Below are 26,651 nucleotides of genomic sequence, written 5' to 3'. Positions count from 1 at the left end.
AGCATAAGGAAAAATGAGAACTAAACCTGCACACCCAAACCAGGACTGCAGGAAAGGTTGCCAGAGTTCTTGAGTGGATCAGGGCAATAAGTTAATAAAACAGAAACACTTGATATTCACAGCCAGAGTTCTCATCACTCAGGTGATCCATGAACTCAGTTTAGGGTATTCCAGACTGGCCTTTCCTCCAAGCTCCTGGCAGAAGCAAATGCAAACCCTATGATATGAATTCCTCACAAATAACTTTTCAAGGAAATGAGCACCTCACAGTAAAAAATAACTAAGCACAAAAGGAAACAAAGCTCCATTAGTGACAACCATGAAAAACAACAGAAAGCAGAGGAGGACCCATAAAGACTTCTGAAATTGGAATTACCAGACAGTTTATAAAGCAGTTATATATACTATATTTAAGAAATGAAAGACAATGTTGAACTATATACATATATAGGGAACTATAAAATGTAAAATATTAGATTTGAAAAAGAAAGAACTTCCACAGTTGAAAAATACAGTAACCAAAATTAAGAACTCAATAGAAGGATTTAGTAGCCGATTAGATACAGCTGAAGACAGAGCTAGTGAACTGGAAGATGTCAGAAGAAATGATTTATAACAGGAATTGGCCAACTTTTTGTGTAAAAGGCCAAATGGTCAATATTTTAGGGTTTGAGGGGCCTTATTGTCTCTGTTGCAACTACTCAACTTTGCTGCTGTGATATGAAAGCTGCCATAGACAGCACATAGACAAATGAGCATGGCTGTATTCCAATGAAACTTTATTTATGGACACTGAAATTTTAATTTCATAAAATTTGTGTGTGTCATGAAATATTATTCTTCTGACTTTTCCCCCAACCATTAAAAATGTAAAAGGCATTCTTAACTCATAGGCCATACAAAAAACAGATAGTGGGTCAGAGTTGGCCCACGAATCATAGTTGGATGACCCTTAATTGAGAATGCAGCACAGATATATCTGCATGGAAATTGTCTCCCCAACTCAGATGTTTTCTATTCTTGAAATCCTATTATACAGAAATACTCTTAAGATATCTCTCTAGTCAATGATACTCCAAAAATATGGAAATAGACATTTTGGACTTTTTTGTTTCCTCTATATTCTTTTAATTATATCTTTGTGGAATTGTTTTCTATTTCCTTTGGGAAATAGAATAGCAGCAGGGAATTCCCTGCTGCTAGATGACAAAAATCATGTGTCAGCACGATAGATTATTTAGAATAATACTTACATGCAGTGAGCTGCACAAAACCTTGTCTTTTAACTGCAGTCTCTGTTATTCAGAAGGGCAGTATTTTTTGGTGGTTAAAAACCTGGGCTGTGGAGTCAGACTGGATTTTTAAAACTAATTCCATGTCTTGCTAGCAATAATCTTGAGTGAGTTATTTAACTGCTAAGCCTCATTTTCCCACTATAAAATGGGGATGATCGAAGGATGAGTGAGATTCAGCCTATCCTGTACCCCATCAATGTCTGGTAATGAGACTTGGACCTCAGCTTGCCTCCTGTACCGTGCCCTAGATTTCATTTCTTCACTCATTCACTTAGCAAATATTTCTTGAGTACTAACCATGTGCTTTGTAACTGGGATAAAACTGAAAATTCTAAGCCATGTGAATGGCCTCATTAAGCTTGATTGGAAAGAACGTCTTGTAAGCTAAAGTCTTAGCGAATGGGAGGGAGTAAATGAGAACAGCAAGGGAGAGTAAGAGGTAATATTTCAGGATAGCATGAGCAATGAACAGGTTTTTGTTTCTTGTTTTTCAAATAAGGATGACATACTGGTAGTTTGAAAGCAGAAGTGGAGTATAAAGAAATAGGAGAGATCCTCAGGTGCATGAGGTATAGTAGAAAGAGCAGCTTCCATTGCACAGGGATGTAGGGGAAATGGTGTTTCCAGGAGAGATCTGGATTCTGTGAAAGCAGAAGATGGAAGGAACACTCACTGAAGAAGCTGAGGATGTAAAGGAACAGTGCTTCACGGAACACAGTGGAAAGTTAGACTATGGTATGAGGGGAGAGAAGTGGGAACTTGGGCCACGAAGAAGAAGCAGAGAGCAGTGACTTGAGCATGAGAAAAATGACAAGGACTTAATTGAGGGAGTAAACAAGAATAATCAGGATGTGAGGCTACGAGTTGAGTTTTGCTGGCCTCAAGGTTGCTCAAGAATTAATTTTGTGTTCCCCAGGGGTGAGCACTCAGGCTGCTCAGTGCACTCAGCAATAGCCTGACTGGATGATACCCCCAGGGCGGTCAAGTCTGGTTCCTGGGGAGGCTCTGGGTTCTCTGAAAGGAGTCCGCTGTTCAAAGTTGCAGGTCCTGGGGAAAGGCTCAGGGCTACAGGCTGCTGCCCCAACACTGAGGTAAGCACCTCTCGTTCATTCAACAAATTTCTTGAGCAACTACTATGTGTCAGGCAGTATTCTGTGCTCTGAGGATGTACCAGCGAACAAGATGGTCTATAAACAAAAAGTGTAATAAATAAGTAAAGTTTTCAATATTTTGGACGGTGATAAGTGCTATGAAAGAAAATATGGCAGGACAAAGGAATGCTGGAGAAGAGACTGAAAGTTTAAATGGGGTAGTCAAGTGGGTTTCATTGAGAAGGTGACATTTGAGCAAAGACTCAAACAAAGCAAGAGAGCGGGTGAGCCCTGCCGGTATGTGGAGGCAGAGCATTCTGAACAGAACCCTAAGGAAATCTCAGTCTCAGTTATGAGGGATATGACACCAGGAGCCAGGAATGTGCCCATTAGTCCAGTGTAGACAAGAGCCATCTGGAGCGTTAAAGGAGCCAGACCTTGGTGTCCAGGTGTGTGTGTTTCCTGAGCTGATGTCAGCCTTCTGGGAGCTGATTTAATAAAATGAAGATTTCATCTGGGTCAGCTGGGTGTGGGTAGGTACTCTGTGCTCTGGGAAAGTTCCTGTCGGCAATGTGGTTTTTTTTAGTCACCATGTGGGCAAGCACATGGGGGCTTTAATGCTCAGTCTAATTTCATAAGGAATTCCACGAGAAGACACAAAGGTATGAAATCCAAAACCAACAACTTTTAACCTGGAAAGGCTTGTGAAAACCAAGCCAAGCCTGTAAACATGGGGCAGGCTAAAATATACCCTGAGGCATGGTTTACTATTTCCAGAACAACCTGACAAGTTCCCTGGGGCTGCAAGGGGAAAGTGTTTATTGAGCACCTCCTGTATGCCCAATGCCACACTAGGTACTTTCAGTTACCTGTTCCTCACAGCAACTGCGTGGATGGTCTCATGCAGTCTCGTGGCTTTAAATAGCATCTGTATGCTGATGACTCCCAAATTCCTAGTTCAAGCCCACTCCTCTTTCCTCACACTCCAGACTCGTTTCTCCAATTGCCTCCCTTACTTGGGCGTGTATTAGGCATCTCACACTCAACATGTCCAGAACCAAACTCTTGACACACACCCTGCCCCTGAGAATCTCCCCGACCCCAGGATATGGCAAGTTCATCCTTCCAGTTACTCAAGTCAAAAACCTTAGCATCATATCTTTGACACCAAACTAATTATCAGGAAACCTTAGTGGCCTTACCTTAAATATCTCCAGATCCAACCACTTCTCACTGCCTCCACTACTGTCACTCTGTCCAGACGACCATCACCTCCTGCCTCATTATTGTACTCCTGACTGGTCTCCCTGCTTTCACACTTGCTTCCTTGTGTCTATTCCCACACTGAAGCCACAGTGATCCTGTTAAAATTAAAGATAGATCTGGTTACTCCTGTGATCAGAACTCTCCAGTGGCTCCCCATTTCTCTTAGAATAAGAGCCAGAGTTTTTACCACGCTCAGCCAACACCCTGCACAGTCTAGACCACTGTTCTCTTATTGCATTCCTTGTTTATTATTCCATACCAGCCCCTTGCTGTGCCTCAGATACTCCAGGCCTATTCCTGCCTCAGGCTCTTGGCATTTGCTCATTCCTTTGAGATGCTCTATCCTAGGTACCTGCAGAGATTGCTCACTTCCTCACCTTTCCAGACGTTAGCTCAAATTTCCCCTTCTTAGTGAAGTCTTCCCTGCCCATCCCATTTAAAATTATAACCCCTCCCCTATCGGCATTCCCTGTTCCCCTTGCTGTGTCGTTTTTCTCCAGAATGTTTATCACTGTTGGATATCCACGTTTTACTTGTTGATTGTCTCCTCCCACTGCGGTTTCACTGGTGAATTCTATCAAACATTTAAGGAAAAGATGATACCAATTCTCTGTAATCTCTTCCAGAAAATACAAGCACAGGGAACGCTTCCTAACTGTTCTGTGAAGCCAGTATTACCCTAAAACCAAAACCAGATAAAGACATCATTAGAAAGGAAAACTACAGACCAATATCTCTCATGAACATAATGCAAAAATCTTCAACAAAATATTAGCATATTGAATCCAACAATGTATAAAAAGAATCACAGACCACAACTAAGTGGGATTTATTCCAGGTATGCAAGGCTGGTTCAACATTAGAAAATCAGTTACTGTATTCCATCACATCAATAAGCTAAAGAAGAAAAATTATATGATCATATCTGTAAGATGCAGAAAAAGCATTTGACACAATCCAACATCCAATCATGATTTTAGAAAAAACTCTCAGCAAACTAGGAACAGAGAAAAACTTCCTCAATTTGATAAAGAACATCTACAAAAAACCTACAGCTAACATCATGCTTACTAATGAGAAACTAGGTGTTTTCCCCTTAAGGTTGGGAAAAGGCAAGAATGTTCCCTTTCACCACTCCTATTCAACATTATACTGAAAGCTCTAGCTAATTCAGTAAGAAAAGAAAAGGAAATAAAAGGCATAGAGATTGAGAAGGAAGAAATAAAACTGTCTTTGTTCACAGATGACATGATTGTCTATATAGAAAATCCCAGAGAACTGGCAAATAACTCCTAGGACTAATTAGCAATTATAGCAAAGTTGCAGGATATAAGGTTACTATACAAAAGTCAATTGCTTTCCTATATACCAGCAGTGAACAATTGGAATTTGACATTTAAAACACAATATTATTTATATTAGCACATACACAAAAAGAAATACTTAGATATAAATCTAATAACATACAGGCAGACACACACACACATATATAATATATGGAAAACTATAAAACTCTGATCAAAGAAAGCAAGATAAATGGAGAAATATTCCATGTTCATGGATAGAAAGACTCAATATTGTTTAAATGTCAGTTCTTCCCAACTTGATCTGTAGATTCAACATAATCTCAACTAAAATCCCAGCAAGTTATTTTGTGGATATTAACAAACTTACTTTAGAGTTTGTATGGAAAGGCTAAAGACCCAGAATAACCCACGTAACACTGATGAAGAAGAACAAAGTTGAAAGACTGAAACTGCATAACTTCGGACTTAGAATAAAGCTACAATAATCAAGACACCATGGTAGTGGTAAAAGAATAGACAGACAGGCCAATGGAACAGAATAGAGAGCCCAGAAATAGACATTCATGGATATCGTCTGTTGCTCTTTGACAAAGGAGCAAAGGCAATTCAATGGAAAAAAGGATAGTCTTTTCAACAAATGGTGCTGAAACAATTAGACATCCATATGTAAAAATTGAATCTTTCACCTACACTTTTTACAAAATTAACTCAAAATAGAACCTAGATGGAGGCTGTCCTGATGGCAGAGTGGTTAAGTTCGTGCACTCGGCTTCGGCAGCCTAGGGTTCACAGATTGGGATCCCAGGCACGGACCTACATGCTGCTCATCAAGCCATGCTGTGGCGCCATCCCACATGCAAGATAGAGGAAGATTAACACAGATGTTAGCTCAGGGACAATCTTCCTCAAGCAAAAAGGGGAGGATTGGCGGTAGATGTTAGTTCAGGGCCAGTCTTCCTCACACACACAAAAAAAGGAACCTATATAGACCTATGTGTAAAACACAAAATATAAAACTTTAGAAGGTAACACAGGAGAAAGCCTGTGTGACCTCAGGTTTGGCAATAAGTTTTTAGATATAAAACTAAAAGTACAGTCCATGAAAGAAAAATTCAGTAACTTGACTTTATTAAAATCTAAAACTTTTTTTTCTGTGAAATATACTGTTAAAAGAATGAAAAAGCAAGCCACAAACTGGAAAAAAATACTTGCAAAAAACATGTTTGATGACGGACTTGTATCCAAAATATACAAAGAACTCTTAAAACTCAACAGTAAGAAAACAACCAGCCCAATTAAAAATGGGCCAAAGACCTTAATAGACACCTCACCAAAGAAGACATACAGATGGCAAATAAGCATATGAAGAGATGCTCATACCATGTCATTAGGGAAATGCAAATTAAAACAACAGTGAAATACCACCCCACACCTATTAGAATGGCTAAAATCTGAAACATTAACAACCCCAAATGCTGCTGGCAAGGCTGTGGAGCCACAGGAAGTCTCATTGATTGCTAGTGAGAATGCAGAATGGTTCAGCCACTTTGGAAGACAGTTTGGCAGCTTCTTTATGAAGGTAAACATAGTCTAACTATATGATTTAACAATCACTCTTCTAGGTATTTACCCAATTGAGTTGCAAACTTATGTCTATATGAAAACTGCACACAAATACTGCAATATTGCACAAATGTTTTACATTGCTCTCATTTATACAGTAGTAAAGACCATTTTGTTTAATTACCTTTAAAAAATTTATAATTGCCAAAAGCTGAAAGCAACCAAGATGTCCTTCATTAGGTGAATGGATAAACTGTGATATATCCGGACAATGCAGTATTATTCAGTGCTGAAAAGAAATGAGCTATCAAGCCGTGAAAAGACATGGAGGAACCTTAAATGCATATTGCTAAGTGAAAGAAGCCAATCTGAAAAGGCTACATACTATATGCTTTCAACTACATGACATTCTGGCAAAGGAAAATCTACGGAGACAGTAAGGAGATCAGTGGTTGTTCAGGGAGAAGGGGAAAAGGGATGAATAGGTGAAGCACAGAGGGTTTTTAGGGCAGTGAAACTATTCAGTATGATACCATAATGGTGGATATGTGGAGACAGTAAAAAGATTGGTGGTTGCCAGGTGGAAGGAGGAAGGGGAAAAGGGATGAACAGGTGCATTATGCACTTGTCAAATCCATAGTAGCTTATGACAGAGTGAACCTTAATGTAAACTGTGAACTTTAGTTAATAATAATGTATCAATATTGGTTCATTAGTTGTCGCAAATGTACTACACTAATGCAGGATGTTAATAATAGGGGAAATGCAGGGAGGGGCAAGGAGTATATGGGAACTCTATACCATCTGCACAATGTTTCTGTAAATCCAAAACTTATAAAAAATAAAGTATATTAATTAAGAGCTAATAAAAACAACCAACAACTGAGGGTTTTGAAATCAGAAAGCTCAATGTTCAAATATTCTACCTGCTGCTTACCGGTTGCATTTTTTCCTGTTCATAAAATGGGCATAATAATAACTGTCATACTAAGTTGTTTGAGGATTAACAGTAGTGTTAAAAAATAAAATAAAACAAAAACCCTGGTATTGTTCAATAATCACTGCTGCATTCTTCCACTTTCTATTATTTTGCTTCCCAAATCTCTTACAACTTTCCTTCCCTTCCATATCCACCATCACCCCTCAGTCCAGGCCTCTTCATTTCTCTGTAGGACTAGTGCATGTCATTCCTCTGCATAAAAATCCTTCAATGATTCCCCATTGCCTACAGCAGAAAGTCCAGATTCCTTGTCCTAGCAGCAAGACCATGATCTGGTCTCACACACTTTGTTCCAAAAAGTGTACGAAAGTATTTACAGTTCCCGAAATATGCCAGACCCTCTTTGGGCCTTTGCATGTATTGAATCCTATGCTAAGAATGCCCTTCCACCCTCTTTTCTTGACATCACCTCTTCGAGAAGCCTGCCTAATCCCCCAGGCCACTTTAATTGCCTCATCTCTGTACTCTCACACCCTGTTTATAACTGTATGATTGTACTTATATTTGAAGGTAATGTTTTATTTACTTAGCTATCTTGCCTCCTGGAATACAAGCACCTTGAAGGCAGGAACCAAAATGGAAGACTCACATCCCCTTCTGAAACTTTTCCCCCAGATACCCTTAATGGCAGAGGAGCATGAGCATAGACCATACAGCAACCCACTACAAACATAAAAATTCTTTCCTTTTATTTTTAAAAAGTGTTTTGTATTCTGCACCTAATACCTGTGTGTTGTTTTACTGCATTCTTCCCCATATCTTCAAGTAATTTGATGCTCCAGGAAGATGCACTGTGTGCTGTGGCTTTGAGTACACCTACCCTTTATTGTGACACTGTGACCCCGTTTGAGAAGCTTGAACTTAGTGGATTTAGGAAGAATGTTATCTGGAAATTATGATAATGACCTGTATCTTGTGCTGAGGGCCAATAGAAAAATTGAACGCAGGTTTTCTCTATGATTTTCACTACAGATCATATGAGGTTTAGCCCTTTTTTTGGCTCAGATAGACGTGAAGACAAGTCTCTCTCTCTGAGATGTTGGTCTTGTTTCAGTGGTGCTCCCTCTCCGTTCCCAGCAGTCTCATGACCTCCTGCCCATCTGGCAGAAGTTTGGAGACAGCCAAGTGAGGTGGAGAGAATAATCCAAATAAGAAAAAGAAAAGAACAGATTTTTTTCCTTGTTAAATTAGTGAAACAATAATAATTCAAGTAATCTAGAAGCAGTAAAAGCAGAAGTCAAATATTAAAGCAGTAGGACATTTGTTTAACCTTTCAAAGAATGCTCTGACCTACATTGTTCCAGGAAATTATTTAATCTTCCATCATTCCCACAAAATGTGTATTGTTATAGCTGTTTTAAGAGTTAAGGAAACTAATTATCTCTTACTTGAGGTTACATAACTACTAAGTAGTTACTTAAACTCCAGTCCTTATACCTTTAAGCCCTGCTACAAAGAAAGCAAGCGCTTCGGTGAGAACAGTGGATGGGTTTTAGAATCAGTTTCTCTTGTCAAAAATGAGAATAATTAGGTCTGCTCCAAGGGTGTACAGAGCCCCAGCTAAATATTTTTTGTAAGTGCTCTGCTATATAAACAAGTTTGTGTGTCCATGTGAGATATAATGATTTATTGATGAAACTATAGAACCAATGGGGAAAGATGAGATATTTATGTATTTCTTTATTATCCAATCAGTACACGTGAGGGTTCTTTATAGTATCCAGACACCATCTCTTTCTCTTCAGGTTCAGGAACCATCTCTTCATGTTTTTTATTGTCAAGTGCATCATTCCTGGCTAATTTCACATCTCCTACTGCAAGAAAAAGGTAGCAATACTACTACTCCAGTGCCATGGCTCTGGAACCTGTTTTATAGAAACAGTATATATCTCCTGCCTGTTCAGTTCTCTAGTATCATTTATTTTATGCTGCTCACATGATTACTCATGATGCCACATTATCCTTATCCTTCATGCTGCCTGTGAATACTGACTTCCAGTAACTCTTCAAGGTTGTCACTGCTTTATTGATGATTACCACAAATGCAAATCCTACCCAGAGTATGTAGGGAAAATGTGAATTGTAATTCGTTTTCTAGTCATGTTAAATGTATCATTTGAACCTACCAAGACTGAATCATGAAGAAATAGAAAATAATTACTTGTAAGGAGATTGAGTCAGTAATCAAAAACCTCCCAACAAACAAAAGACCAGGACCAGATGGCTTCACTGGTGAATTCTACCAAACATTTAAAGAATAATTAATACCAGTCTTTTTCAAACTTTTCCAGAGAATAGAAGAAGAAGGAACACTTCCAAACTCACTACAAGGCCAGCATTACCCTGATACCAAAACTAGACAAGGACACGACAAGAAAAGAAAATTACAGGCTAATATCCCAGATGAACATAAATGCAAAAATCCTCAACAAAATTTTAGCAAACCAGACTTAACAATACATTAAAATGATCACATGCTATGATCAAGTGGAATTTATTCCAGTGATGCAAGGACGGTTCATTGTTCAGACATCAATCAGTGTGATATACCACATTAACAAAATGAAGCGTGGAAATCAAATGATCATCACAGTAGATGCAGAAAAAGCTTTTGACAAAGTTCAACATCCATTCATAATAAAAACTCTGAACAACGTGGGTATAGAGAGAATGTACCTCAACATCATAAAGCTATATGTGACGAGCTCATAGCTAACATACTCAATGGTGATAAGCTGAAAGTTTTTCCTCTAAATCAGGAACAAGACAAGGATGCCCACTCTCACCACTTTTATTCATCATAATACTAAAAGTCCTAGCCAAAGCAGTTAGACAAAAAGAAATGAAAGCATTCATATTGGAAAAGAAGAAGTAAAACTGTATGTGTTTGCAGATGGTATGATATTATTTATAGAAAACCCTAAAGACTCTACCAAAAAACTGTTAGAACTATTAAACAAGTTCAGTAAAGTTGCAGGATACAAAATCAGTATACAAAGATCAGTTGTGTTTCTATACACTAATAACAAGCTATCAGAAAGAAAAATTGAGAAAACAATTTCATTTATAAGTGCATCAAAAAGAATAAAATACCTAGGAATAAATTTAACCGAGAGGTGAAAGACCTGTACATTGGAAACTGTAAGACATTGATCAAAGAAATTGAAGAAGACACAAATAAATGGAAAGATATTCTGTGCTCATAGATTGGAAGAATTAATATTGTTAAAATGTCCATACTACCCAAAGCAATCTAAAGATTCAATGCTATCCCTATCAAAATTTATCAATTAAAATTGTATAGCATAAACATAGAGCAGCACATCTTTCAACCATGTCTTCTCTTGGGCTCTTTCAGCCCCGCATGCCTGGGTTTAAGGGCTGTACTGCCTTAGAGGATTATTATAAAGCTAAATTACGTAATTAGGTCAACTGTCTGGCACATGGTTTAGGTACGTAAATGTTAGTTTCCTTGTTCTTTTCTCTACCACCCAGAAAGAAGATGAGTTTTTTATTTTTAAAGAAGTAAAATGTAGAAACAAAGTTGAATTGGAGCCGTCGCAACAGATCCCTGATGGAGAGTCTCTGTGAGAGTGGCCTATACAGCTCAGGCTAAAGCTTTTACAAGAGCTTCCTGGAGAGCATCCTCCTAGCCAAAATGAAATATATTACGAGGCCCTGGAGACAAAGATAAACCGCAGTGAAATCAGCTCCAGAATCACTGATCAAACAGTAGAGCGGCCCGGTTTGTTGAAAAGGTATTGCAGTGCCCAGGAGCAGTTGCTGAAAGTCAGGGTCTCCAGAGCTGAGAAATACCACAGATTCCAGATGGCTCAGATCAAGCAGTCCCTCGTCTCCTAAAGCGACGAAGAGACATGAGACAGTGCTGCCAAGTTTGTCATAGATCGCTGTAAGTGGGGCAAAAACTGTAGAAGCCTAGGTTTGCACTGGAGTTCACAAAGGGCAAAGGGTCAGTGATGCCCAGGGCAGGATGGATTGGCAACACCCCAAATATGGGTGAATGAAGAGACTGATGATAATGCAGGAAGAGCCAGCAGACCTGTAATAATGGGGACGGAGGGGAGAGGCAGTCAGAGGAGATAGAAATTGTCCTTAAGGAAAAAAGTTTCCATCTTGGAGTTTGAAAGGATCTAAGTAACCTTTCTTACATAAAATCTATTTCAGAAAAAAAGGAAAATGTTTAATGCTAGAATAGGATTACTGAAGCTAACCTAAGCTGCTTCTGCCATCTCCCAAGTCATGTCATTGTTTAAGAGACATCCGTCTACTAATTGGAGAAAGGCCTCTTCATTGGGAAGGCTAGAGAGAACAGAACTGAGGAAGCAGTGGTGGGGTGAGCTCTGTGGAGGGTTCTTATCTGTGTTCATGCAAGGCCTGCCAGCACAGTAATATTGGGTAGCTATATTTGCTTGAAAGGAAACGATTATTTATTAACTATTATTTTTCAGGCAGTGTAGGTGTTATAGACATCGTCTTATTTTATTCTCATAGCCATTTCCTCGATCTCTACATCAGGAAATTAGCACATGGAATGAGGGACACATGGTAGGGTGCTGATCTCAGTTCAGTCCTCTCTGAGAGGATTCTAGAAACTAGACTATTGGTCACAAGATGCCCATCACTGATCTGTAGAGTCCTCAGGAATAACCCTCAAAATCCCTTCTCCATTTTCCTCAGCCATTACCACCTCTGCCTGACACTTCCTATCAATCAACTGTCAAGTCAAGGCAACGAATTGAGGTCAGTCCAACATTTTGTTGGGTACTTATATACTCTGTGCCATGCATGGTACTCTGCTCTGCATTATGCTCTGTTTTCATAGTCTAAGAGAGAAAGATATTTAAATGGACAGTTACTCTTCAGTGTAACTAGCGCTAGGCTGTAACAATGTCCTAGTCATCATCGTATCCCTAATCTCAGGCCAATGTCTGGCACATAACAACAAGACTGTTACAGTTAGCATGTATTGAGAGAGAACTATGTGCCAGGCGCTGTACTAAGCACTTTATCCTCAACATAGTCCTCATAGCAGTTTTATGAAGTACTAGCATAATCCTAGTTTTAAAGATGTGGAAATTAAGGCATAGAGCAATTAAATAACACACCCAAAGTCACACAGCTAGTAAAGGATAGAGCCAGGAGACAAATCCAAACAGAGTGACTCTATTGATGCTAAGTGTTTGTTGAATGAACGAACGAATGAGTGAATCAGAGAAAAGAAGGGAAGGAGGTGAGAGAGAAAGGGGGTGTGGGAACAAGGGAGCAAGCTAAAGTGAGAGTCACTTCTAGGTAAAATGGGGTACACAGGCAGGATAGCTTGGTTCTATTTGGGAGGGGAAGCAATCATGAAAAGCTTCATAAAGAAAGTGCTTAAACTGAATGCGCCAGATGAATAGGTCGTCACTGGCCAGGGCAGGGCCAGGTAGCAGAGCTAAGGCCAACCCTTCTACTTTTGTATTACATCTTTTCGCCTCTCACCTACTCAAGGATGTTTCTCCTACAGCTGTCCCGTCTCCACTACATAATTTCTCCTCCTCTTATTCTAATCAGCTTATAAACATACTAAAATATTTCCTAACCTCAAAAAACATCGTTCCCTGCTTCTTCCCTCCAGCTATGGCCCATTTCTCTGTCTCCCTTTATAGCAAACTCCTAAAAATAGTAGTTTATAGGGGCCAGCCGCATAGTGGAGTGGTTAAGTTCACGTGCTGCTTCAGCAGCCTGGGGTTCTTGGGCTCCTATCCTGGGCACCAACCTAAGCACTATTCATTAAGCTATGCTGTGGCGGTGTCCCACATAGAGGAACTAGAATGACCTACAACTAGGAGATACAACTATGGGGCTTTGGGAGGAAAAAAAAAGAGGAAGATTGGCAACAGATCTTAGCTCAGGGCCAATCTTCCTCACCAAAAACAAACAAACAAACAAACTATATTCCATGACTCCAATTCTCCATTTTCTTTTAAACCCAGTGAAATCCGCATTTTGCTCCCACACCCCAGTAAAACAGCCCTTTCAAGGTCAGAAGTAACCTCCATGTTGCCAAATGCAGGTGTCAATCCTATGGCCACACCTTACCAGGCCTACTGCAGTGTTTGACACAGTCTATCCCTGCATCCTTCTTGAGACACTTCCTTCCCTTGGCACTATGCTCAATTGTCATCACACTCTCTCCTGATTATTTTTCTATTTCATGGACTGCTCCTTTTAGCCTCTTTCAGTGCTGCTCCTCGCCTCCCAAATGTTGATCCTTAAAATGCACCCCTGGATCAGGACACTCTCCCACTGGAAGTCATTCAGTGACTCTCTCCTGTGACAGAATCCAGACTTGAGCTGTGTTCAAAGCCTCCACCCTCTGGCTGCCTGCCTGTGCTGCCCCATCTTTCACGTAACGTTTCTGTGGTGCTCTAGAGCGCAGCCAGCCCTTGCGAATGTCCTTTCTCACCACAGCCTCCCAAGATCCCTGGGAATCCAGTGCTTCCTGTTTGCAGATGAGGAAGCTGAGAATCAGATTTTCCATCACTGGCCAAGGTCACACAGCTTGCCAGTGTCCTCTGTGAAAATTTTGGATTCCACATCCTATGCTCTTCCCACTTACAACCCATTGCTTGGCCTGATTCCTTAAACTCGCTGCTTCGGAGTGAAGCAGGGGAGTGGAAGTCTGGTGCCTTCTTTTGGGTTCCAGTCTGTCCATCTGGATTTCCTCTTGAGAGTACAGTGGTTTACACTCTTCGCCCCAGGGGTTTGGTAGTCACGTTTGCAGGACAATGGGTGCTCTTAATGGTTGAAATGCTAAATCTCCCAAAATGAAAGGCCAGCTGCAGAGTATGAAGAGAACAAGGGCTGAGTGATTTGATCAGACATCTGTGGGGGCCTCCTGGCATTTGGAGTGTGAGTGCCTTAGAGAAACTAACTATTCTGGCCCAAGGGAGTTGGCAACTGTTAATCTTGCTGGTTTTGACCGCTAACTGCCCCGGAGGTCCCAGCCTGCTGTATGACTCAGAATCCCCAACACTCCCCCTATTCTTCTCTCACTGGGATAGTCAGGAGGCCATTTCTAAGGCATTTTAATTTGGTAATAATTTGACGTGGCCCACTGTACCCGGGGCTATGCTTTTAGAAGTTACTGTTGCTTTCTGAATGGAGGGTTGAAATGGGGAGCTGCTCATCCTTGATATCTGACTACCTTGCACTGTGTGGGAAGAGCCTTCCCTGCTGGGTTCTGGCTTCCCTGTGCTCCAGCTTGCCAGTGCTTCCTCTTCTCCATTATAGGTTACCTGAGTCCGTGGACCCTGGAGTGTCCCATGGCCCTTATTCTAGAAGCACCTTGGCAAAAGTTGGTGGTGTAAACTAGAGAGAGGAAAAATGTGGCCAAAGGTTTGTCTGTTGTTGTACATGCCATCCATCTTTCATCTTCTTTGTGAAACTTTTTGGCATTCAGAAAGACCGCAAGAACCCACAGTACAAGGTAGGCAAGCAGATAATGGGGGATTGGGAGACAAGGATATGAGGGATTCATAATGCCTCACTGCTTGTATACACACTTTCAAAGAGCTGTGCGAGGCCTTCTCCATCCTCCTCTCTATCCAGTCTCTGCCTGCACTGACCTCCTGTGTGCTCTCCTCAGACTCTGCTTCCCTCTGTGATGTCTCTTACTGTGATACACATAGTGCCATGTTAAGAGCTCCTGCACTGGTGTTAGAGAGAAATGGGTTCAAATCCAATATCTACCACTTACCAGCTATATGCATCTTTCTGAGCTTGTGTGTAAATTAATAATGAATAGCACCTACTCACATAGCTATTGAGAGGAGTAATAGAAAAAATCTATAATGTTTTAATCACCGTGACTAGTCCAAAAGCTTCCAGTAAGTTCAGTAGTTGCACTGAAATTTATATTTTGTTTCTGAAATCCAGTTGTTAAGAAAATATTGCTATGTAAATTATTTTGTTAAACCTTTGACTTTCTTTTGCTTACCAAATAAAGTCCCGATTCTGGCTTGTCAGTCAGCATTTGCATTTGCATTTGAGGCTTTAAATTTCATTGGTAGGGAAGGGTAAAAAAATGTAGATTTCTAGAAGAAATTACACACGGATAGAGATGAGTTTGTATAAATTCAATGAGCAATTACTCTGTTCAAGGCCCTGGACTAGGCCCACAGGGGCACATGAGTGAATCACGCAGGACACACAACAGACAGTGGCATGATCATTTCTGGCTATCTAGTACAGGCGTCAGCCCCCTGTCTCCCATACCCACCCCTCCCAGTCCCTGCAGAAGGCAGCCCTGGGGGAATTGCCACAGGGCCCCAGCACAGTAGAGCAGCTGGTCATCAGAGTGTTGGCAGCAGGCCCAAGAGTGGAGGCGGGTGAGGTTGGGACCAGGAACTGGCAACCAGCCAGGGCTCTTCAGGTGCCCCAGCACACAGGGCCTCTAGCCCCAGCAGTCACTGAATGTGTCCTGTTCTTTCGTGTGGTTTTCCCTAGACTGCAGTGGGCAGAGTTTTTGGTGGCCAGGCAGTGACTCCAGCCCCACATTGAAAACATAAGGACACTGAAGCCCATAGATGTGAAGTGATTTGACTACAGTCACACAGCAGCAAAGCCAGGGCTGGAACACACAAGTCTGCTGAAAATATTCAGCAATCTCTGACTTGTGGATTCCGAGATTGTCTTGTTTCCAGTCTAAGAGCAGTGAGACTGTCAGGGTCATTTTACTCCTTCAGAAAATTATAAGGGTCTTCTGTGTACCCAACTCTGTGTAAGGTACTGGGGGTGCAGGGTTAAATCAGGCTCTGACCTCAGGGGCTTACAGTATAATGAGGGAGACGTACTGCTAACAGTTACAGTACAGCATGGCAAGTGCTAATGGGGATAAGTACGTTATGTGGGTGGCAGGGAGAGGGACTGTGGGAGCATAGAGGTGGCACTTAGCCCCATCTCAGGGTTAGGGTATTACTCCCAGTGAAGTTGACATCTGAGCTTAGTTGTGAAGGACCAGTAGGCATAGCCAGACGGAGGAGGACAAAGAAGAATATTGCAGGCAGAGAGAATAGGTTGCAGAAATAGCCCAACTTATATTTGGTCTCTGTTCAAGGCCCTGAGTGGTTCCCACTGGCTGGGTCATAGCGTGTATGGAGAGAATAGAGGCAGATGAGGCTGGACATGTAGGACCATACAAGGAAGGTTGAAAGGGCAGTATGAGTAGCAAAGCCTGAGCAGCATTCTCGTTAGGTCTCTAAGCTCCACTTTCCCCATCTGGGAGCCTGGATGGGGTTCCTGATTTCCTTGGTGTCAGGCTGACTGCTAAGAATCTATTCAAAAGCCAGTGAGTTCCGTTTACCAAATTCCATTGAGGGGCCTTGCTTATTTATCTACCTATTCCTTTGTGATTTTTCCCCCTGAAAGCTTGATGTAGAAAAGGGGCTAAAGTGCTGATTATAGAGAATGAAGCTTTATTCGAGTTTTAAACGCCTACAAGCCCTTCATGAACTAATAACCTGCTGACTGCTCAGTGCCTGGCAAGCTGTGACTTTCCTTCTCTTTCCATAGGCCTCCTGAGTTAGCCACCAAGTACGCAAACTTTTCAGAGGGAACTTGCAAGCCTGGACATGCTTCAGCCTTGATGACTGCCATCTTCCCCCGGTAAGTGCTCCAGTTTCTTCCCATCACCCAGACAACCTGGTCCATGGTCCAGCAGTCAGAGACTCTGCCCTCATGGCAAGTGATATGCTCCTGAGAAGAGGAGATTCTATTGTAAGTTCCCTTCTGTCTTCTCAAGTCTGTGGGTGCCTGGAAAGGACTTTACTTCTAGTTGGTTCCTACCCCAATCCTACTCTATGCCTCGCTACGCCTTACCCACTCTCCTGCTTCTTGGAGCTTGCACCTGCCAGCACAGCTTGTTTCTGTGAAGGGGAGCGAGGAGGTAGAATCTAGGTGGTTGCCACTTGGAAGCCTGGTATCCAGAAGCAGCCAGACAAAGCTCCCCAGCACAGAAGCTCCTGTCATACAATCAGTGTCCAAACTCTTTTGGAAGCTAGGACCAGCTTCCTGGCCTCAGGGAAGTATATCCAAATATAGCAGGGAAGAAATAGGAGTTTCTGAGGCTGACTGTTTTGACTCTTTCCTTCTTTGTCTATTTTGCTTTCTGGAGTTCCTGATTTCCTTGATAGTAGGCTTGCTGAATGAAGCTGTGCCAAACCCTGGGAGTTCCTTTTACCAAATTCGCTAAGAGGCCTCACTTACTTATCTGCCTTTTCCTTTTGGGTCTTCTTTTCCTGCAGCCTTAGTGTGGAGAAGGGCCTGATGTGCTGAGATTGTCTTGTCTGCAGTCTGGAGTGCAGTGAAACTGTCAGGATCATTTTGTACCTTTGGAAAGTTATAGAAGTGTCTGATGTGGAGGGGCTGGAGGAATGGCTGCTCAGGACCCTCCAAGACTCAGGATGTAGCGCTTGGACCACCAGAGGAGCCTAGGGGTGGCCTCTTGGGGTGGGCTGTTCATGGGGGAAGGGCTTTCACCCCATCCTTTAGAAGGCTGAGGTGAGGGCACACAATGTGCTTGCAGAGGAATGCTGAGAAACAGCTTGCCCAAAAGGAAACCCAGGATATTTGGGTTTTATGCTCCTTTTCTTTTTCTGATGTGAACGGTCCAAGCTTAGCTCCTGTGTAAAACAGGCTCTGCGGCTGAATATCTGGTGTTCAGATAGAGATCTCTTTGTCCAGGGTCTGCCTTCCGAATTGATTCCAAATATTCTACTTCCCCCAACTATTTATTGAGCTCCTCCTCAGTGTCTGGCTCCACGTTCCATATTCTTACACGTGTTTTCTCAGGCCCTCGTGACTCAGTCCCCTGGGCCAGACACCTGTGAGTGTCCTTGACCTGTATATAGGTTTCTTTTACATTTTCTAATTGAAAGTAATACAAGCATGTGGTTAAAAAAATAAATAACTCAAACACTACAAAAGGGTATGTATTCCCACTCCAGACCCCTTCCCCAGAGACGGCCAATGTTACCATAAATGGGAACATACTGTATTTATTGTTCTGCATCTTGCTTTTTACTCCTAACAATGTATGTTAGAAATTATCCCATTACCAGCATATATAGTAATCTTATTTCTTAAAGATTATGCAATATACAATTGTATGGATATATCATAATTTTATTAAAAGTAAGGCTTACTGAAGCTTAATTTACATATGGTAAAATTTAGTTTTTAGTGTAGTTGTATGAGTGTTGATAAATGCACATCTTTGAGTAACCACCGCAACAATCAATAGAATGTTTCCATCATCAGCCCTCATCAGAAGTTCCCTCATGCTCTTTTACAGTTAACCCCCCCCCCGACCCCAGCCCCTGACAACCACTGGTTGGTTTTCTGTCCCTGCAGTATTTCCAGAATGTCATAGAAATGGAGTTATATAGTGTGTAGCCTTTTGAGTCTGCCTATTGCATTTAGTATAATCCATTTGAGAGGCATACATGTATTGTGTATATCAGCTTTATGTTCTTTTTTATTGCTGAATAGTATTCCATTGTATGGATGTAACACAGCCTGTTTATCTACTTAACAGTCAAAAGACATTTGTATTAATTCCACTTATAGGTAATTATAAAAAAACCTCTATAAACATTTGTATACAGGATATATGTTTAACTTTATAAGAAATTGCCAAACTGTTTTCCAAATTGACTGTACTATTTTGCTTTCCCGTCAGCAATTATGAAAGTTCCAGTTGCTCTACATCTGTGTCATCAGTGTTTTTAATTTTAGCTATTCTAGTAGATTTATAGTGCTATCTCACTGTGGTTTTAAAATGCATTTTACTAATGACTAATCATATTGAGTATCATTTTCATGTGTTTATTTGGCATTCTTTTATCTTTGAGGAACTGTCCAAATCTGTTGCCATTTTTTAATTGATTGTCTTCTTATTGAATTGTAAGACAACTTTACATATTCTGGATAGAAGCCCTTTGCCAGATAGGTGGTTTACAAATATTTTCTTCCAGTCTATGGCTTGCCTTTTCATTCTGTTAACAGTGTCTTTCATAGAGCAGTTTTTAATCTTGCTGAAGCCCAATTTATCAACTTTTTCTTTTATGGATTTTGCTCTTGGTGTTTTATCTAAGAAATCTTTCCCTAATCCAAGGTCAGAAGTTTTTTTCCTGTTTCTTCTATAATTTTTATAGGGTTAGCTCTTATGTTTAGGTCTATGACCCTTTCAAGTAATTTTTGTATATAGTGAAATGTTAAAGTTAAGGTTCATTTTTTGCATACGTGTATTCAGTTGTTCCAGAACCATTTGTTGAAGACTATTCTTTCTCCATTGAATTTCTCTGCCATGTTTCTTGAAAATCAGTTAAATGTATGGAAAGATATATGTGGGTCTGTTTCTGGATTCCCTATTCTATTCCATTGATCTTTATGTCTATCCTCACACCAATATCATACATACATAGACAGCCATGTCTTCTGTTAATAAAGACAGTTTTATTTCATCCTTTCCCATCTGGATGCTTCCTATTCCTTTTTCTTGCTTCGTTGCACTGGCTAGACTCTAGTACGATATTGAATAGATAAAGTGAGCGTGAATATACTTGCCTTGTTTCCAATCTTTGGAGGAAAGCATTTAGTCTTTCACCATTATGGTGTTAGCTGTAGGATTTTCATAGATACCCTTTTTGAGATAGAGCAAGTTCTCTTCTATTTCTAGTTTATTGAGAATTTTTATAATGAATAGTATTGAATCTTGTCAAATACTTTTTCTGCATTTTTTTAGATGACCATATATGGCTTTTCTTTTTCAGTCTATTAATATAGTGAATTACATTGATTTTTTTTTATTGATTGATTTTTTTAACGTTAAACCAACGTTTCATTTCTGGGATAAACTTCATTTGGTCCTGATGTTTTGTTCTTTTTATATATTGCTGGGTTCAATTTGCTGATTTTTTTAAGCATTTTTGTTTTTCCGTTCATGAGCAATATTGGTCTTTTCTTGTAATCTTTAGTTTTGGTTTCAGGTCAATGCTGACATCATAGAATAAGTGGGAAAAATTCCTTCATCTGCAGATTTCTGAAAGTTTTGTGTAGAATTGATAATATTTTTCCCTAAATGTTTGGTAGAATTCACCAACAAAGACATCTAGGCCTATAATTTTCTTTATGGGAAGGTTCTTTACTAAGAATTAAATTTCTTTAATAGATCTAGGGCTTCCCTATTTCTATTTGAGTTTTCCTGTTTCTTCTTTGGTAGTTTGTCTCTTTCAGGGAATTTATGCATTTTGTCTAAATTGTTGAATTTATTGGCATAAAATTGTTCGTAATATCATCATTATTATTTTAACACCTAGGATCTCAAGAGTGGTCCTTTCTTTTATGCCTGACATTGGTAATTTGTATGTTTTCTCTTTTTTTCCTAATCTGCCTGCTTAGTGGTTTATCATTTTTATTGAGTATCTCAAAGAACTAGATTTTAGGTTCATTGATTTTTCTCTATTGGTTTTTTTTTCACTGTATTCTTGTTTTCTGCTCTTGTCTTTATTATTTCCTACCTTCCACTTATTTAGGGTTTAATGTGTTTTTGTTTGTTTGTTTGTTTCTTAAGGTAGAAGTTTAGACCATTGATTTGATTCCTTTCTAATATAAGCATTTAATGCTATAAATTTCCCTCAATAAACTGTATCAGCTACCTCCCACAAATTTTGATATTGTATTGTTATTTTCATTGAGTTAAAAATTAAAAATATTTTCTAACTTCACTTGTGATTTATACTTTGACCCATGGGTTCTTTTGAAGTGTTTTGCTTTAATTTCCAAATGTTTGAGGATGTTTCATATATTTTTGTTATAGATATCTGGTCTGTTTTTGTTGTGATCAGAGAATATGCTTTGTATGATTTTAATACTTTTAAATTGACTGTTAGGATAAAATATGGTCTATCTTTGGAATATTCTGTGTACACTTGAAAAGAAAATATTTCTGCTGTTATTGGGTATTCTATAAATGGCAATTAGATTAGATTGGTTGATAGTGTTTGTCAAGTTTCCTCTATCCTTACTGATTTCCTGTCACTTACTAACAGATGGATGTTGATTCTCTATCAATTTTTGCTTCATGTATTTTGAAGCTCTTCCCTTTAGTGCATATACATTTAGGATTGTTGTATCCCCTTGCTGAATAGATTCCTTCATTATTTTGAAATGTCCCTTTTTGCCTGGTAATAATCCTTGCTCTGAATCTTCCTTTGGTTGATATTAATGTAACCACTTCAGTCTTTTTAAAATTAGCTTCATCGTGGCATATGTTTTTCCATCCTTTTACATTTTTGTGTGTTGGGGGGAAAGAGTATATTTGTTTTTACACTTGAGCCTCAGAAAAGTTGGGTATTAGGGCTGGTTGGCAGCAGTCCATCATTTTACATCTAACCTACCTGTCTCTTTATGATTAAAATGGATTTCTTATAGACAGCACATAGTTGAGTCTTGCTTTTTTATCCAATCTGACAGTGTCTCCCTTTTATTGGAGTTTTTATACCATTTACATTTAATATAATCATCAATAAGTTTGTGTTTAAATCTATCATCTTGCTATTAGTTTTTACTTTTTTCTTTTCTTTTCTTTTCCTGCCTCCTTTTGGAAGAATTGAGTGTGTTTTATGGCTTCATTTTACCCCACTATTGGCTTAATAGCTCTACCTATTTGTTGTGTGTTTTTCTTGATTGTTCTAGAGTTTACAGCGTATATCTTTAATTTATAATCTATTTTCAAATAATATTATAGCACTTCACTTAGAGTTTAAGAACCTTACAATAGTATATTTCCATTCCCCCTCCTATCCTTTGTGCTATTTTTTTCTTTTTATTATTTTTGGGTTTTTTTTGTTTTGGGGAAGATTAGCCCTGAGCCAACATCTGCCACCAATCTTCCTCCCTTTGCTGAGGAAGACCGGCCCTGAGCTAACATCCACGCCCATCTTTCCTCTACCCTTTATGTGGGATGGCTTGACAAGTGACACGTCAGTCTGCACCCAAGATCCAAACAGGTGAACCCCGAGCCACCGAAGTAGAATGTACGAATTTAACTGCTGCGTCACTAGGCCAGACCCAACCCTTCCTGCTATTTTTGTCAGACATTTTACATCTATATGTGTTATAAACCCACTCAGCATTGTTCTCATCTATTTTTGTTTTAAACAGTGATTTAAAAATGAGCAGGAAAAGGCAACCTGTAGAATGGGAGAAGATATTTACAAATCATTTATCTGATGTGGGATTAATATCTAGAATATATAAAGAACTCCTACAGCTCAACAACAACAAAAAGACAAACAACTGATTAAAAAATGGGCAAAGGACTTGAATAGACACTTCTCTAAAGAAGATATACAATGGCCAACAAGCATGTGAAAAACTGCTCAGCATCACTAATCATTAGGGAAATGCAAATCAAATCCACAGTGGGACACCACCTCACACCATTAGGATGACTGTTATCAAAAAAAAAAAAAACCAGAAAATAATGAGTGTTGATGAGAACGTGGAGAAATTGGAACCCTTGTGTGCTGTTGGTAAGAATGTAAAATGGTGCAGCCACTATGGAAAACAGTATAGAGATTCCTCAAAAAGATTGAAAATAAAATTACCACATGATCCAGCAATTTCACTTCTGGGTATATACCCAAAAGAAATGAAAGCAAGATCTCAAATTGATATCTGTACACCCATGTTCATAGCAGCATTATTCACAATAACCAAAGCAGCTCGAGTGTCCATCAACAGATGAAAGGATAAACAAAATGTGTATATGCCTACAATGGTATATTATTAATTTAAGCCTATTTAATAGCCTTAAAAATGAAGGAAATTCTGACATGCTACAACATGGATGAACCTTGAGGACATTATGGTAAGCGAAATAAGCCAGTTGTAGAAAGACAAATACTGTTTGGTTCCACTTATATAAGGTATCTAGAATAGTCAAATTCATTGAGACAGAAAATAGAGTGGTGGTGGCCAGGGAATGGGAGGAGGGGCAAATGGGATGTTGCTGTTTAATGAATATAGCAGTTCAGTTTTGCAAGATGAAAAGAGTTCTGGAGATTGGTTGCATAATAATGTGAATGTACTTAACACTATTGAATTGTACACTTAAAAATGTTTTAGATGATAAATTTTGTTATGTGTATTTTACCACAATTTATTTTTTTATTTTTTTGAGGAAGATTAGCCCTGAGCTAACATCCTGAGCTAACATCCTCTAGCAGTCCTCCTACTTTGCTGAGGAAGACTGGCCCTGAGCTAACATCCATGCCCATCTTCCTCTACTTTATCTGTGGGACGCCTGCCACAGCATGGCTTGATGAGGAGTGCGTAGGTCCGCGCCTGGGATCTGAACTGGGAACCCCGGCACCAAAGCGGAGCATGCGAACTTAACCGCTGCGCCACTGGGCCAGCCCCACAATTTAAATTTTATTTTTTAATTTTTAATGAAGGGGAAGTGGGAAGTCTTTTATGAACTTATTTTTACTCTTTGTCTTTCTTCCTTTCTATAGTTACATAATTCCATATGATATCCTTTTTCTTCTGCCTAAAGAACTTCTTTTAACATTTTTTATGAGACAGGTCTGATGGCAATGAAGTCTTTCAGTTTTGGTTTGTCTGATAAGGTCTTTATTTTACCTTAAGTTTTGAAGTCTTTTTTTTTTTTTTTACTGAGGTATACAATTCTAGGCTGACAGTTCCTCACACACAAACAGTACGTTAAAGATATAACTTCATTTTGTTTTGGCTTGCATAGTTTCTAACGAAAGTCTTCTGTCATCCGTTATCTTTTTTAGTTCATTATGTAACGTTTCTATTTTCCTCTGGCTGCTTTTTGAGATTTTCTCATTATTACTGGTTTGAGCAATTTGATTATGATGTTCCCTGTTGTGGTTTTCTTTATTTGGCTTGGGGTTTATTTAGCTCTTTGGATCTATGGGATTTTACTTTTGGGTTTTTTTTTAATCAAATTTGTAGCTTATTTTTGGTCCCCATTTTTCCAAATATTTTTTCTGTCCTACCTCCCTTCCCAGGATTCCAATTACATGTATGTTATTTGTCCCACAGGCTGCTGATGCTCTGTTGTTTTGTTTTTTGTTTTCAGTCTTATTTCTCTCTGTGCTTCATTTTGGATGGTTGACATTGCTATGTTTTCATATCCACTGATTTTTCTTTTGTAGTGTTTAATCAGCTATTTATCCCATCTGGTATATTTTCATTTCAGATATTGTGTTTTTAACCTCTCTAGTTCCAATTAGATCTTTTTATATCTTCCATTTCATTCCTTATTATGCTCATGGGTTCTTGTGCCTTCTTGAACATATGGAACATAGTTATAATAGCTGTTTTAGCATCCTTGTCTGCTAATTCCATCATGTCTGTCATTTCTGGGATGGTTTCTACTGATTGAATTTTCTCCTGGTTATGGCCTATATTTTTCAGAGTCTTTATATGCCTGCCTGGTAATTTTTTATTAGATTCCAGACAGTGCAAATTTTATGTTTTTTCCCTGCTAGATTTTGTTGTTTTCCTTTACGTAGCACTGGATTTTGCTGGGGCTGTGGTTATGTTGCTTGGAATCAATTGTAGGCCTTTGAGCCTCGCTTTTAACATTTTTAGCACAGATCTTGAGCAGTCTTTTGTCTAGGACTAGTTTATCTCCATTACTAATGCAGTACCTTCTGAGGACTCAACCCAGTGCCTTGTCCATCAGGAGGTATTTCCCCTCTGGCAGATTATTTCCACTGTGGTTTGTGTGAATCCAACCAATTTCCAGCACTCTATGAACACCAGCAATTATTTGGCTTACTAATGGTCTTTCCTCAGCCTCAGAGTTTCCCCTCATGTATACACATGTCAGCACTTGGCCAAAGATCTGAGGGGACCCCTTTGCAGATCTCCAGAGCTTTCTGTGCAACTCTGTCTTCTAGAGTAGTCTTCTCCACAAATTCTAGTCTCCTTGGCCTACCTAAACTTTGACCTGACTTCTCAACTCAGAAAGACCCTCAGGCTCTACTTGGGGTCCCCATCCCTGCACTGGTCTGAAAACTATTGTTTCATGTATTTTGACTTTTCTAGTGTTTAAGGTAGGAGGGTAAATCTCATCCCTGTTATTCCATCATGGCTGGAAGCAGAAGTCCCTTATTCTTTTTTACATAGCATTCCTAAGGATGTACTATGGTTTAGTTAATCAATTCCCTATTGGTAGACATTTAGGCAATTTCCAATCTTTACTATGACAAATATTACTTCAGTGAATAATCTTTTTTGTACATCATTTCCCATACACGTGAGGTCATCTAGAATAAAGTGATATTTCTGGGTCACAAGTTGTAAACATTTATAATTTTGAAAGTTATTGGCAAATTGCCCTCTGTAGCAGTTTTTGAATTTACATCCACACATAGTATGAAGGTGCCTTCCTCTGTGTTTTCTTCTAGTACCTTTATAGCTTTATTATTTATATTTGAATTATTAGTCCATCTGGGTTTTTGGGGTTGTTTTTTGTTTTGTTTTAGGTATTAGGAGTGATCCCTGTTGTTAGACTCTAGGTTTGTTTACTTTTTTCCTTGTGGGTAGCTAGCGTTTCTTGATATTTTGACCAAATGTATTAGATAAATTCAGGATTTTGATTTTTATAGCATCAATATTTTGACACATAAGGTCTTAATGCAGTTCTTTTGATGTGTTAGTTTTGACACCCTCTGATAAAAATAAACTGTTAAATTTTTCCTTTTTTTAAGTACCAAGTGCTGTGTGAAACATTCTTTCTCAGTCTGTTCCTAAGCCTCACCCCTCCTTGAGCCCACCCAGTCACTGTCTCCCACACTGGGCACAGATAGGGGAGCAGGCAGTGGTAATGGAAGGGGTGCTGATGTGCCAGCCTGTCCTGGCTGCAGAGTCCTGCTTCTCTGGGAAGCCAACCCTTTCCCTCTGACACCTTTGTGCTGTCTGCTGGGACGTCCTTCTTTCCTTCCTCGAGACTCACCTGCCTGGATACATCTCGCTCTAATGAGAGAGATGGGGAGGAGGAGTAATAAGACCCAAAGGAAACTCAGAT

The 26,651-nt window shown here is 39.6% G+C and overlaps 1 protein-coding gene across 8 annotated transcripts in view; it reads left to right on the top strand.

The window, feature by feature from the left end:
* Positions 1-26,651, top strand: part of ST3GAL3 (ST3 beta-galactoside alpha-2,3-sialyltransferase 3) — a 197,219-nt gene that overhangs the window by 99,504 nt on the left and 71,064 nt on the right. For 3 of the 8 annotated variants that reach the window (XM_070609917.1, XM_070609912.1, XM_070609913.1), the window contains one exon: positions 17,096-17,188. In XM_070609917.1, coding sequence (XP_070466018.1) covers positions 17,096-17,188 — 93 coding nt within the window. Of the gene's footprint in view, positions 1-2,216; positions 2,387-11,017; positions 11,433-12,220; positions 12,284-17,095; positions 17,189-26,651 lie in introns of those variants that run through there. The other 5 variants (XM_070609910.1, XM_070609911.1, XM_008543982.2 and 2 more) reach the window with 4 other exon arrangements.

Source organism: Equus przewalskii, chromosome 2 (assembly GCF_037783145.1).
Source record: "Equus przewalskii isolate Varuska chromosome 2, EquPr2, whole genome shotgun sequence".
NCBI classification, from domain to species: Eukaryota; Metazoa; Chordata; class Mammalia; order Perissodactyla; family Equidae; genus Equus; species Equus przewalskii.
This window is presented reverse-complemented; position numbering and strand designations above follow the sequence as displayed.